The 15,087-nt window shown below is 43.4% G+C and overlaps 1 protein-coding gene across 3 annotated transcripts in view; it reads right to left on the bottom strand.

Moving 5' to 3' along the window:
* The window catches only part of UNC80 (unc-80 homolog, NALCN channel complex subunit), a gene marked incomplete at both ends in the record, with an annotated part of 125,727 nt that overhangs the window by 27,790 nt on the left and 82,850 nt on the right, over window positions 1–15,087 (bottom strand). For all 3 annotated transcript variants that reach the window (XM_079538944.1, XM_079538943.1, XM_079538945.1), the window contains 9 exons: window positions 5,805–6,023; window positions 6,348–6,383; window positions 8,325–8,417; window positions 8,628–8,798; window positions 9,460–9,556; window positions 10,572–10,710; window positions 11,491–11,625; window positions 12,761–13,029; window positions 14,200–14,380. In XM_079538944.1, the coding sequence (XP_079395070.1) occupies window positions 5,805–6,023; window positions 6,348–6,383; window positions 8,325–8,417; window positions 8,628–8,798; window positions 9,460–9,556; window positions 10,572–10,710; window positions 11,491–11,625; window positions 12,761–13,029; window positions 14,200–14,380 (1,340 nt within the window). The remainder of the gene's footprint in view (window positions 1–5,804; window positions 6,024–6,347; window positions 6,384–8,324; window positions 8,418–8,627; window positions 8,799–9,459; window positions 9,557–10,571; window positions 10,711–11,490; window positions 11,626–12,760; window positions 13,030–14,199; window positions 14,381–15,087) is intronic.

Genomic DNA, 15,087 nt, shown 5'->3' with positions numbered 1-15,087 from the left:
TCGATGGCCTGGCACATCAGAACCACTGAAATATAAGGCCCTGGTGGACACTGGTGCACAGTGCACTCTGATGCCCTCGAGTCATGAAGGGACAGAATCAATCCATATTTCTGGAGTGACCGGGGGCTCTCAAGAATTGACTGTGTTGGAGGCTGAGATAAGCCTCACTGGTAAGGACTGGCAGAAACATCCTATTGTGACGGGCCCAGGGGCTCCATGTATACTAGGTATTGATTACCTCAGAAGGGGGCATTTCAAGGATCCTAAGGGGTATCGATGGGCATTTGGAATAGCTGCTGTGGACACAGACAACACTAAGCAGCTGTCTGTTTTGCCTGGCCTGTCAGAAGATCCATCTGTTGTGGGGCTGCTGCGAGTAAAAGAGCAACACGTACCGATTGCTACAAAAACGGTGCACAGGCGGCAGTACCGCACCAACAGGGATTCCTTGCTCCCCATTCATAAGTTGATTCGTCAATTGGAGAGCCAGGGAGTGATCAGCAAAACTCACTCGCCTTTTAACAGCCCCATATGGCCAGTGCGTAAAGCCAGTGGAGAATGGAGGCTGACGGTGGACTACCGTGGCCTGAATGAAGTCACACCCCCACTGAGTGCTGCTGTGCCGGACATGTTAGAACTCCAATATGAACTGGAGTCAAAAGCAGCCAAATGGTATGCCACCATTGACATTGCTAATGCCTTCTTTTCCATTCCTTTGACCAAAGAATGTAAGCCACAGTTTGCTTTCGCATGGAGGGGCATTCAGTATACCTGGAACCGTTTGCCCCAGGGGTGGAAACACAGCCCGACCATTTGCCATGGGTTGATCCAAACTGTATTGGAACAGGGCAGTGCTCCTGAGCACCTGCAGTACATTGATGACATCATTGTGTGGGGCGATACAGCAGAAGAAGCCTTCATGAAAGGAGAGCGAATAATCCAAATTCTTCTGAGTGCTGGTTTTGCTATTAAGCGAAGCAAAGTGAAAGGACCTGCCCAGGAGATTCAGTTCCTAGGCATAAAGTGGCAAGATGGCCGTCGTCACATCCCGACAGATGTGATCGACAAAATCACTGCTATGTCTCCACCCACTAGCAAAAGAGAGACACAATCTTTTCTGGGTGCAGTGGGTTTTTGGAGAATGCATGTTCCAAACTACAGCCTCATTGTAAGCCCCCTTTATTATGTGACGCGAATGAGAAATGAGTTTACATGGGGCCCTGAGCAGCAGCAGGCTTTTGAACAGATTAAACAGGAGATAGCCCGTGCCGTGGCCCTAGGGCCAGTACGGACGGGACAGGGTATAAAGAACATCCTCTACACTGCTGCTGGAGAGAACGGTCCCACTTGGAGTTTGTGGCAAAGAGCATCAGGAGAGACACGAGGCCGACCCCTGGGATTCTGGAGTCGGGCGTACAGGGGGTCGGAAGAGGGCTACACTCCAACTGAGAAGGAGATCTTAGCCGCGTATGAGGGGGTTCGGGCTGCTTCTGAAGTAGTCGGTACTGAAACACAGCTCCTTCTGGTACCTCGACTGCCAGTGCTGAACTGGATGTTTAAAGGAAAGGTTCCCTCCACCCATCATGCCACTGATGCCACTTGGAGTAAGTGGATTGCACTGATTACACAACGAGCACGGATGGGGAACCTCAGCCGTCCAGGAATCCTAGAGGTCATCATGGACTGGCCTGAAGGTAAAAAGTTTGGAACACCACCAGGAGAAGAAGTGTCACGTGCTAAAGAGGCCCCACCATACAATGAACTACCAGAGAATGAAAAGAAATATGCCCTGTTCACAGATGGATCGTGTCGTATTGTGGGAAAGCATCGCAGATGGAAATCTGCTGTGTGGAGCCCCACACGACAAGTTGCAGAGGCCACTGAAGGGAAAGGCGAATCAAGCCAATTTGCAGAGGTAAAGGCCGTCCAGCTGGCCTTAGATGTCGCTGAACGGGAGAGGTGGCCAATGCTCTATCTCTACACTGACTCATGGATGGTGGCAAATGCCTTATGGGGGTGGTTACAGCAGTGGGAGCAAAATAACTGGCAAAGAAGGGGTAAACCTATTTGGGCTGCTGAACTGTGGAAAGACATTGCTGCCCGAACAAAGAATATGGTTGTGAAGGTGCGCCATGTAGATGCTCATGTGCCCAAGAGTCGGGCTACTGAAGAACAGCAAAACAACCATCAGGTAGACCGAGCTGCCAAAATTGAGGTGGCTCAAATAGACCTGGACTGGCAGAACAAGGGTGAATTATTTCTAGCTCGGTGGGCCCATGAGACCTCAGGTCATCAAGGGAGAGATGCAACATACAAATGGGCCAGAGACCGAGGGGTGGACTTAACTATGGATGCCATTGCACAGGTTATTCATAACTGTGAAACATGTGCCATCATCAAACAAGCCAGGAGGATGAAACCTCTCTGGGAGGAAGGGCGATGGCAAAAGTACAAATATGGGGAGGCATGGCAGGTTGATTATATCACCTTGCCACGATCTCGCAATGGTAAGCATTATGTGCTTACTATGGTGGAGGCAACCACTGGGTGGCTCGAAACATATGCAGTACCCCATGCTACTGCCCGAAACACCATACTGGGTCTCGAGAAACAAGGCCTGTGGCGACATGGCACCCCGGAAAGGATTGAGTCAGATAATGGGACTCATTTCAAAAATTCTCTTGTAAATACTTGGGCCAAAGATCATGGCATTGAGTGGATTTACCATATTCCCTATCATGCACCAGCCTCTGGCAAAATTGAACGATACAATGGGTTGTTAAAAACGATGCTAAAAGCACTGGGTGGCGGAACATTTAAGCACTGGGAGAAGCATTTGGCAGAAGCCACCTGGTTAGTCAATACCAGAGGATCTGTCAATCGTGATGGTCCTAACCAATCCAGTTCCCTACATACCATAGAGGGAGATAAAGTCCCTGTTGTACATGTAAAGAACATGTTAGGAAAAGCGGTTTGGGTTCTTCCAGCTTCTGGGAAGGGCAAACCTCTCCGTGGTACAGTTTTTGCCCAGGGACCAGGATCCACTTGGTGGGTAATGCAGAAGAATGGGGATGTCCAATGTGTACCACAAGGAAACTTGATGCCGGGGGAGCGCAGTTAGTAATTCTATGTATATATGTATATCCATGTGTGTGTAATGCATTTTAATCTTTTTTTTTTTGTTTGTTTGTATATATATATGTGTATATATTTTAAGCATGATGTAACGATGTAGAATAAGGGGTGGAATGTCATGGTTCTATGTTTTTGTTTTTGTTTTGTTTTTTTTATGGTTTCAATATTCCACATCAAAACATCATGTAGTGTACGGGGCATTAAAGTGTCACTGCCCCAATCCCAGGTACCTATCCCTGTACATTACAGCAGTCACAGGATCTGACCCTTCCGGGTGGGGGGGGGCGCTCTCTTGCTGCCTGGCAGTGGGTGCTGGAGGGTGCTTTCCTAGCCGTTCCAAGCTTTTCAGGTTTGAATCGGTCCCGGGAACTCTCTCTCTCATCTTGTCTGATTTATTAATCTCAATTTCAATTAAATTGTATTATACTGTGTTATTTTGTATTCCAATATTATAGTAAAATAAGTTTTCCTCCATAGATTGTTGGCGCTGCTCTTTTCCTCCCTTCCTTCCTTCCCATTTTTTGTGGGACTGGGGTGGGGGGGGAGGGCAGAGGCCTGTCGCCCTTGTCACGGACATAGATTGATCTGGTCAACTCCGTGACAACTAGAAAATGAACTCGTGCAAGAAAACGGATAACGTTCCTTTTATTTAGGAGCTACGATAAAGCAATTCTTGTTCCACCACAATAAGGCAGACATTTCCAGCACTTTCCAGGAGACATGAGAATCAGAGCACAACTTGTCATCATCTGCAAATCAAACCCTTAGCTTCACTGCTGCAACCTCTGGCCTTGAAAGAATTTGTCTCTTGAAAATAATGCAGCTACTAACGTGTTCTCTAACTGTTTCACTGAAGAACAGTTCTGTAACTGTTTCCTGTCAAGAAAGTATCCTTTCCAGAAAACACACCAATAGCACCTTCTGTACATGTGCGTTCAAGTTTGCGAAACTCATCTTCTAAGAGAGGGACACAAAATTGTTGAAGAGCAACTAAGCCTCATCTATGTTGATTATGAAATAAATACAGAAATGAAGTTTCTACATTTCTGCTAACTAGCAAATACTTCCAAGTAGTACTCTTAGTACACTCAGACTGTTAGATGCAAATGTAAAACTAGGAAGGTAATGTAATATGGAAAAAAAAAAAAAAAAAAAAACCCTTTATAACATGAAACAAAGAAAATTCATTCATCAGATGTGTATTTCTTGCTCCCACTGAAATCATTAAAAAGCCCAACACAATTATATCTAAGCAAAGATGAAATGTGGCCTGGGAACCTCACCTTTGTTTCCTAGCAAAAGATTAAAGTTCTTGACTCATATTGAGTCACAGAGTTTGTAATGCAATTAGCATTAATTCCTAATTCTTACATCCCTTGGAAAAAGATGGCATGGAAAAACATCCAGGTCCATCAGACCTTCAGTTTGTTTGCAGGTAAGCGCTACACAGGAATGACGTGCATCTGCAGTAACAGGTATCTCCTGTTCAAAATTACCCTCTAAATTACTAAGTATTTGCCAGAGGGAAGGAAAGCAACGTTCAGTTAATAAGGAAATACACAAACCAACCAAAGGAACAGCCTCCCAGCTCCCCAGCAAATTTGGGCATTTGTTCAACAAGACCTAAATTAACACAAAACATACATCTCTAATTATGACAGAATCTGCTAGATAAGGGGCTTTGCCATTTGTTTTCAGAGTGTGAATATAAAAGGCAGGAATGTTTTTTCAAGGGTTTCCTTGGTCCAGAGGGCAGGAACAAAACGGGTTCCGTGCACTGCTAGCATTTGACTCCCTTCAGCTTGCTTCACAAGGCTTTTCTGGTGAAAAAGGTATAAAGATGAGGCAAAGGAACTTCCCCTGAAGATGACTGAACTATCAAGAGAATCAGGTCCATTCTCTCTTGTCTCAATGCCTTTTTTGTTTTGCTTTGTTTTTCCCTTTTACCTGGACAACACTTCTCAGTAGCAAATTACCCCTGTTTTGTGGTTACCATGAACAGCAAGCACACAGTCAGCACAGAATGAGGTCCAAAATATTAGAAGACTCCACTCAGCTCCTTCTAGGCTACTGTGCCACAAAACAATCTACAGTGAGCACCCAACCAGCCTTCTGGGCTCGCTGCTGTACCTTTAAAAAAAATCCCGTGCTCCTGCTTTATCACACAATGAGGTGATGGTCCTGTAAATGCCTTCTGCCCTATCCTCCCGCATATTCCAGGCATTTGTGTCAAATGGTGCAGAGATTATATTCTCCTTCCCTACATTTGTTGGCAGCATGTTCTGGTGCACAGTGTCCTAGGAGAAGATAAAAGCCCCACTGAGCCAGATAGGCAACTTCCTCATCCCTTGCATTAGAGAGGCAGCCTTATCTACTCTGCTCCTCATCATAACTTCTTCTGATGTATCAGATGAGCCTCCACTTTTGTTTCATCCACAGAGATGGGGGTCTAAACAAGATCAAAGGAGAGCTTATGAAACCCTTCTTACATGCAAGCAGCATCAGGTACAATCTAAAGAACATCCAAGGCATGCATGGTTCAGAAAGCAACATGCAAGCCTACACTAACAGAAAGCGATTGAGTCGTCTTGCTATTGTGAAAAGTTAAGAGCTAAAAGAAGTGAATTCCCCTGAAACGAACAAGCAAAAGGAGAAAGCCTTTGGAATACCTCATGTGTGACTTCACATCCAGCAGTTCCAGAGAGGTGACTCTGGGCTCTCCAGCCAGGTTCTGCAAAATCTTCAGCCTTGGACCACAGTGCTTGTAAAACTCAGTGCAGATATTCAGCAGTGACTCCCGCGGTCTCCTGAACTCCTCTCTAGCAATTCGTTCATCCAGTTCTTCTCGGGGAAGACCTTGGCCCTCCTCCAGTAAATGAAGGTTTTCCCTGGAAGACACAAAATGAGAAAAAAAGCATTGCATGCAGAAGAACAGGTATAAATTCTAAAACCTCTCCAGTCTGTTTTGCAGCAGATGCTTTTACCCGCAATTGAAAACAAAAAATCGTTGCACCTGTAACTAAAAAAAAAAAAAAAGGGAAATTACCAGCTGCAAAGTCTTTTTAAGAATGAGAAAAATGAACTATCCTTTGCTATCTTCTTTTGAAAAAGGTTGCCTGTCACAGCAACAGTGGGTGAGACCCAGTGAACCTGGAATGTGCTGCAGAACAGTTCCTCACGTCAGAGAAGGCCGAGTGAAGATTTTACTGTACCTGATAAAGTGTAGTTTGGCTCCCTGTTCTGGGTACCTGGGAAAACAGAAACAGTACAGTTGTAAAACAGCAGCTGAGGAGTGCCTAAATTGTGCCTTGCTGCAAGGGGCTGTCAATGTTATAGCCACTCCCCATGGACAGGATGGTAACTTTTATCACTGGAACCATGGCTACACATAGTTAGTGACGACGCTAAATAGCCTTTACCTCCTGTCTGGCAGCAAAAAAACAGACTGTCATAGTTATTGCCTTCATTATAAAATGAAAAAACAAGGTTTTCAAGCAATTTCACTTAATAATTTTTACTCCAGTGTTTGTTCTCTCATGAAACCAGAGCTCATTCTGTGGGAAGAGTACCTCACAGTTTTGTTTTGTTGCCATTTTCTCTTGCTACTTTTGTTGAGAAAGACTAACAAACCCTGCACCTCTAGGCCAACACGACCAAGTCAGGAACAGGAACCATTCTATCATTGTGAGACTGCTGTTGTTGCTAGCAGATGTCTGTTGCAGTGATAGCAGAAGAATTAAGGGCTGGAAAATTAGAGCAGCTCAGAAATGTTTTTGGATCTGAGACTGAATGCTTGACAATGAGAAATATCTAGAAATTTAAACCAATATGCTCAAGTCACACAGCATCGGGAGTCTCTACTTTTGACTGTCAGCAGACACATATTAACTGCTTTCCACAATCAGTATAAAAATGATATAAATAAGGCACTACTTTCCATTACACCTCTGTAACCAGGAACATTCAGATCCTGGATTGAAAAGCAGATTGGTGTTAGATGCACTGCTGATGCTCCAAGCCTGCATGAACCAGTGTTAAAGAGCAACAGATTGATTCCAGGAGTTACCAACCAAGATGTGCACACTTCACATCTATAAAGTGACAATAATAACCCTTTGACGATTCATATAGAAAGATGTCTATCTCCCTTCAGTACAAAAGAAGACAGGGAACAACTTGGAAAGCATGACTTGCCAAAAATATATTCTTGATTTATAGCCCAGTACAGCCCATGGTACTTTACTGGCCTATTGACTGTGCACACACCCATTATCTGTTGTTACCAACAAAAGAGAATTTAAGAAGGAATACTCTGCTCAAAATGAACAGTAACAAGCTTCAAGCCCTTGTTCTATGGCTGTATAAGTTGCCAGTGGCCTTGTTCTCACAGTAGCCTAATCTGAATGGCCAATACGAAAGGAGCAGTATTCAAGTCTGCTGGCACCCCCTTCCTTTTTCCCACTCCCTGTGCAAAGTTTTTTGTCTTGTTATATTTTTATAAAGAAAGACAAGAATATTTCCAGCCATTCTTCCCTTTGTCTTATATTCTTTGTCACCTTCTCCTCTGCTACATGTAACCCCAATAAAATAAACAAAAAAAAAAAAAAAAACAAGCCAAAATGGAGGCAAGGTGATATAAAGAGACCACAGGAAAGGAAAAAAGGCAAAATAAATGGATGAAAAGAAAACTAGAGGAGGTGCTAATTTCTGTAGTCTCAACAGACATACAGTTTGAGGTTTTACTGCTGCTCAGTCACTCAGAACAAGGCCAGAAGGATCAAATCTTTCTGCTACCCAAATGGACTCTGTCCAACGGCTCTTTGACAGCAGACTTGAAAGGAGGCAAAGCAGTGAATTGAAGGACATAGTTGCTCTGTCAGTGTACTGCTAGAGTGCAAAGAGGAAAACGAAAAAAGGCTATTAAGGATGAGTGCCTTCTGTTTTGATACTCTGGTCTTCTATTTAGTAACACGGTTTTTAAATGAGAATTTACAGTGTTGGAGATTATAGTTATGTCAGAAATTCAGTTCTGGGCTGTGTGCTCTTTTTATCTGATTGCTCTCTCCCACAATATCTAGAGCACCTCCTCAGACAACTGAGGAAGCACTCAGCGCAGACATTATCTTATTCCAAAAAAACCAGAAAAGCTGCTCAGAAGGACAAGAAAGAAAGAAAATGCACTGACTTACCTGGTGTTCACACCTGCTGACATGGTGTGGTTAGCTGCCGTAGTCCCTTTATGGCCTTGGTCACATCGACTCATCTGTGGGGCTGTCATAGGCCTAGCAAAGGGAATATGAGTAACACGCTAAAAACTGTATCTATTAAGTGCACTGAAATTCTGCTTGTGGTCTAGTGAAACCTAGCATTAACTTCACCAGTCTAAACCTCAACCACTATACAAACTAACTCAGATATGGAGAGCTCTTGTTCACTCCTTTTCCCCAGACTGATGAGCAAAAACATTCTAGGACCTGTGAAGTGTGAGTTACCTGGTGAGAACTTCAACACTGTATAAGAGGGCCTGCAAAGAGGTGGCAAGTGCAGCCATAGCAGCAATCTCCTCACGAGCTGCTGTCACAGTCTCCACTTGAGAGGTCTGTCTCTTCAGCTTCTGCAAGTAGCAGGGAACCAATGCTTCCAAGACCATCAGCATCTGGAGGCTGGAAAAATAACCATTACTTGGTCTCTTATAAGCTGTCAATCCTGAAACTCTCATCAGGTGGAGGTTTCAGATTCTTTCTGAAGGCCCCTGAACCTCCCACTAGCCTGTGATTTCGTTGCTTCTCATTAGGTAATCAGCCTTGGGCCAAAGAAACTCTCGTATGAGGGACTTCAGGGAAAAATGAAACAGTAATGCAAAATATCTGAACTTTCGGGTATCCTCTGAGTAAGTCATCCATTTGTGGATGTTCTTTTTTCCCTCCAAAAACTCCTTTCTTCTCTGGTTTCTTCTTAGACAATATCCTTTTTGCTTTCCCATCTCTCTCCATCTTCTTGTTCTTTCCAGCTGCCTGTTTTTGCCCTCAGGTACCTCTCTGGCAACAGTAAGCTTAAGAACAAAATGTGGCCCACATCTAGGAATACAGCCTATTTGTTGCTGCTTGGCCTGCCACCCAGCTCAGCACTGCTTTCAGCAGCTGGCTAGCATTCACCAGCTAGCAGCTGGTGCCCTAGGAAATGCATCAACAAGCAGAAGCTTGGCCTCACAGAGAAGCGTAGTGCTTGTGTTGCTTTTCTATGTCCTCTGTTTTGATTCCTCATGCCATATGCAACTTCTAGGCCTTTTCTGAGTCTGCACAAAACAAGAAAACAGACCAGCACCTTCTGAACGACTCGGGAGCATAGGCCACCACTGTCACACATAGCTTGATGGCTTCACTGATCGAAAAGGTCAAGTCCTCGTTCCCATAGCAGAAGTCTGAGGGAATAAAACAATAGGAGAAGATAAGCACACAGACATAAGGAATATGAAAAGAGCTAGCACACGTCTTTCTTTCCCCCATTTTCAATTGCTTGTTTCTCATGTTAACACTCCCTAATAAGCTCATGACTTTTGACAAAAATGAGCCTGTCAGACAGAACGGTGCTGAACTCCCACTTGTACCAACATCCAAGAGCACTAAGTAAGAAATGATTTTTAGTAGGTCAAATCACTGCTGAGCATGAAGGCCTACAGATGCTACTGCAGTCCTTTATCTGCTTTTTCCAACATGTCATTTTTAGTATGGTGGAAACATTGATGCACCACTGGTGACAGCATCAGAAAATTCCAGGATAAAACAAAGCTTTAATACTAAGACTAATTGATCAAAGTCAGTGTTATTTAAGGAATGTGCAAATTTGAAAATAAGTCAAAGATGCTTATAAAAATCAGACAAAATTATTTCCCTGCAGAGCACACAGCAGCCAACTCCTTAAATGCTGCACTGTATGGCTGACTGCCAAGAGAGACAGTGTCTTGCATACATCACACAGCCATATACATTCTGCTTTGTAATCAGGACAACTGACTGCCTGAATGGCATCCATCAGTTATTAGTCACAGTCTGCCCACAGGAGAGGATGTTTGAGTTTCCTGCCAGCATGAAACAGAGGAGAGGATGACGCTGATCTTGTCAGCATGATATAGTTTATTAGCCATCTTTATTCTTCATCCACACATGATAAAATTCAAAATGCCAGGGGCTAGCTTCAGACTAGTAGGCTCAATGCAGAAAAAGGAGCTTTGGAATAAAATAAGTGAAAAATTCCTTTCCTGCAGAAAATATCTAGTGCATGGTGGTAATAAAGTCATCCTTAAAAGATTCATGAGGCATGAGAAGCAGACATTACTGCACTCGAGGAGTAGAAAAAGAAAATAAGCTGCATCAGATACATGTTTAATCAATAAGCAGCAATACAGAATTACTGAATAAAGGATTCTTTGCTGTTACCTAATGACTTGAGAGGCTTTTCTGCTTTCACCAGCTCTAAGATGTCCAAAATGTCTGGAGTATCTCCCTCTAAGGACTGCAGCAGGTCAAACAGGCACTGAGCTGACACTCCTTTGCTGGTTCCGTTGCTCGTAGCATCCTGTTTCAATGACACATGGCTGATTTTCTGAGGGCCTGTGTGCATCCTAGCAATCTTTACAGGAAGTATTGGCAACCCTTTTTGTTTTGTTTTTTTTGACAAAGAGCCCACAGGGAGCACTAAGTGCTCTAAAGCAATAAGCCTTACCTGATGCAACAGATTGATGCTATAGTGGAAACAATGTGAACACTGCACACAGCTTTACTTGCCATAAAAAGCAGTTATTTGCTGCCCTGCTAAGAAGGATGTGTGTGCTTACAGTGTATGTGCAGTTAGATTTAACAGTTCCACTTTCAATTACAATTCCATTAATAATTTTAGCTCATTAAAATGTTAAAAATTGATTAGTGAGGATTTTAAAACGTGGCTAATCCAGTCTTAGAGCTCGTATGTACTAAAACTTGGCAACAAGCTTTCTGTTCATATTACTGCATTCTAAGAAAAGATCTGTTTAAAGAGTTGCAAATCATTTTTGTCCTTTTATAACACACATTTTTTAATAACACACATTTTTATACACAGATATTTAAAGTGAAACTATATTGACCACCCTAGACACCAGTGGCTCATTATCTCAATATGCTGCTCAATCAACCGATGAACAGAAGTGAGAAGAAGTAAGATCAGGAAATGGTTCTGTGTAGCACCAACTGCAGTAAGGATGTGTTCAACCTGAACGGTGCTGATGCTCCAGCTGTTTTCTCCTCCTGATCTCTGATGGGAGGCTGGCTGCACGCACAGGCTTCCCCACACCCAGCCTAGGGAATGGTTTCTACTCACAGGGAACTCCAGCAGAGGGGCGACACTGGCAAACAGCTGCAGAATGAAGGGCTTGCGATGCAGAACGTAGAACTGGCGGCAAGCAAACTCTATGGCTTGGCGTAACTGTGGGTTGCTTTCATAGTCAGCATATACCTAAACAACCATAAAATGACATGGAAGTGCTACGTTACTCTAGTGGAAGGGTTCTTCAACTCCTAGCCTAACGCTGCATCAACTACAGCCTGATTACAAGTCAGGAGTGCTGCTGCCTGGAGAAACAGAATTATTCCATGTATCTTTCACAAGATACAATTCTCTATAGTCAACTCCAGAACGGTATATGACATGTTTCCTTGTTCTTTTTTATCCTTCAACAGAAACACACTTGATTGATACTTAGCTTCAGAGCTAGAACAAGTCCAATATTCTGTCCTGCAGAAATGCTACTAAATCAGCTCTCTTCCATTCTACACATTCATGCAGCTGATTATTCCTAATCAAGAACCTACAACAGTCCAGCCCGATCAACATTATCTGTTGGGTTTTTTTTCTTTTCTTTTTCCATATTCAGACTGCATCCCCACTTTGCCAAGACAATTTGAACTCCTCAACTATCATTCAACACGCTGACAGTTCTGCCCACTTCAAAGACATTTCAAGCTTTTTAGAGTGGCATTTCCTTCAGAGCTGGCTACTGAACATGATGCCAAAGAAGTGGGATTTATTTCTCAGAGATATACAAACAGCATAAATTGCTAGGAACAGTTTGACTGCGCTTCCTTCTTTTGCCCATTTCAATCGCCTGTCTGCACATCTCTGCTGGTACAAATACTTGGGAGGTTTGGAGCAGAGACATTCAGAATTTTCTTGGGGTTTGCCAGATGTAATGCTGAAATTTTGTGGTAATGCAAAATTCACATTACAGTGCATGTTTCTTAGAGGTTTCTCTGCAGAAATGTACTCTGTTAGCAGGCTGAAGTATATCCACATTTGTAGTACAACCACAAGCCTCTAGCATGCTTGTCACTCATGGCCTGTTACACTTGCAAGATTTAATTTACTTGAAAAAAGGGAAATGGCTAACAATATATTAATTCCACCAAGAAAAGTGGAAGAACCTGCAGGCACCTCTGGTGGAAATAACAATTCTTTGTCACTTCTTTTGGATAAATGCAACAGAGCTGTGACAACGTAAGGAAATTTTGAAGTTTATTCACTAACATTCAGTTCTATAACAAAGTGCTCACTCTGTAAGTCTTCCCTTGTATTTTTCATGGAAATAGCTCACCTGCAACATACTGGGGAGCACCCACTGGTACCCACTGAGGGAGAAGAGGTGGTTAAAGTGCACAGCTGTGTTGATGACTGTGGCAGCATACTGCCTCAGCAAGGCACTGTCTTCAGGGTGCAGGATCAGGGCACCATTGAAGACATTCAAGAACAGCATGATCTCGTCCCCCCAGGGGAACTCGCTAGGCATGCCAAGGAACATCTCTTCCAGCAGCTTAATCCACAAGCTTTTCTGAAGAGTGTCAAGACCGAAGAGCTCTTTTCCAGCTGTGGGGGAGAAAAGGCAAGAGCAATCAACTCTGTCTATGATGGCCAGCCTCACAACACTGCAGGTTTTTCCAGAGAATCCTCCCACAAACAGTGACGCTCGTTCTGCCTTTCTGAAATGAGTTGATCCATTCTGCACTTCTGCAGACTGCATGCCTACAGGGCCTGAACCTATCTCAGCTGAAAACAAGACACATGAAGACTGATTAATGAGTATCACAGCTCATTAAACTTGCTTCCCACAGTTGGAAATTCTCTTCTTCAAATGTGAAAGAAGATCTGAGCTGAATCTTAATCTTCTAGGCGTACCAGAGATTACAGGATAATGATACATATTTACAGTAATACTTCTGAAAGCAAGTGTCTTTAGGGTCTGTTACAGAACAGGTCAGCACTTATCACCCTGAAACAGTGGTCTTTTTAATTCTCAATACAGCCTGGAAACCCTTTCACAGCAAAGTTCCTAAAGAGAGATCTGCTTTGATATCCCTGCTGCAAGATTTGCCCAATCTTCATTTAAAGTCCATTTCTTTCACAATGTGGACTTTGTGCTCTGTGAGGTCTCACACCATTTTTCTGATGTTTCAGTTTGAAAATACAGACCCAATGACAAGATGCTACTGCAAAGCATGCTGGCAAATAAAGCTCTAGAATCAAGGTTCAGAGAAATCAGTGCAAAGACTTCCATGAGAGTTACAGAAAAACTTGGGCTAGATGAGACAGAGATCCCTTTCTCAGGCAAGGTGAACTTCAAAATTAATGGGTGTTCTTGAAACTGAAGAAGCTCAGGTTCCTTCACCTCTCCTCATACGACAAGTCCCCTGGCTTCCTAACTGCCACAGGGGCCCTCCCCTAGACTCACCCTAGTTTGTGAAAAACTTCTGTGTTCTGGTGAGTACGCAGCTGGACACAGTTCCAGCCGTAGCCTCGTGCATAATTTTAATACAGGATTATATTCCTGTTAATGTTCGAAGAAAGTAGTTTTGTCTGGAGGTGTTTAACTCAGCAAAGCCCTTTCCACTGTTATGCTTACAACCAACAGCTATGTATCATTTTCTCTAGGAGGAGATTTATGAGTTTCCAGCCTGTGTTTCTGTGGCAAATGAAGTGCCTCACATAAACCTTCTGAGCCGTACACAACCACCAAAGAAAGCCATCAAAAAGCCATACCTTGGGGATCACTGAAGAGGGAGAACTCAGCATCAATGGCATTTCGGGGAAATGAAGGCAAACGGAGGAGGTCTTCCTGAAGCATTGATACGTGCGACTGCTTGTGGGCAGTAGGGATTTTCTGTGTCAACGATATCAGGAACAACACCCGCCCCACCTCTTCTAGTTTGCGAGTGAACACCTGAAAGAGAGACAAGAATCAGAATCAGTCTAATCAAAAAGCTCTTGTGTACATGTACACTTTTCTAGGTTAGCTTGCACAGCCTTCTCTGATGGGAGAGAAGTAGCACTCATGGTTGACAGGAATTTGATGAAATTTGAAGTGCAAGTACTGTGCCCTTCTGCAGAATTTGTACAACCAATGTTTTTTAGCTCCATTCAGCATAGATGGACTGCATTTGCAAACAGGTTTTAACCCTTTCCATTCCAGTGATGTAGAGGACCATGTGGGTTGTCAAACCTTTGCAAATTTGCAATGCAGCCTTTTGTAGATCAGTGTCAACGTAAATTTTGCCTGTGTGAGTCCCAAGGTGATCAGAGGAAAACAACTCTAAACTGAAAGCCACGCAGTTGCACTTACTCTCTGCAAGCTCTTAGAGAATAGGCAACATTATGTTGGGATGATTATCTTCCTGCTGGATTGAGGCTGGAACTTGTCTGGCTATTGCAAGTGTATGTAGGGTTCCAAAAGAAAAGTAATCATAAAACAAAGCAGATCGAATTCTCAGCTACTGTAAACCAGCAAAGTCCTGCCAACTTTGATGATGAATTCTGGTTTACACCAGCTGAGAAACTGAGTTCCATTCTACCAGCCTCTTTTGAACTTCTGAGGGGTAGGACTAATCAGGCAGCTATTTTATTTTGATTCTAATAGCAAACATAAGGCAG

Source organism: Tetrao urogallus (assembly GCF_951394365.1).
Source record: "Tetrao urogallus genome assembly, chromosome: 8".
Lineage (NCBI taxonomy): Eukaryota > Metazoa > Chordata > Aves > Galliformes > Phasianidae > Tetrao > Tetrao urogallus.
Note: the sequence above shows the minus strand (reverse complement) of the source record. Positions and strands in the feature narration are given on the sequence as shown.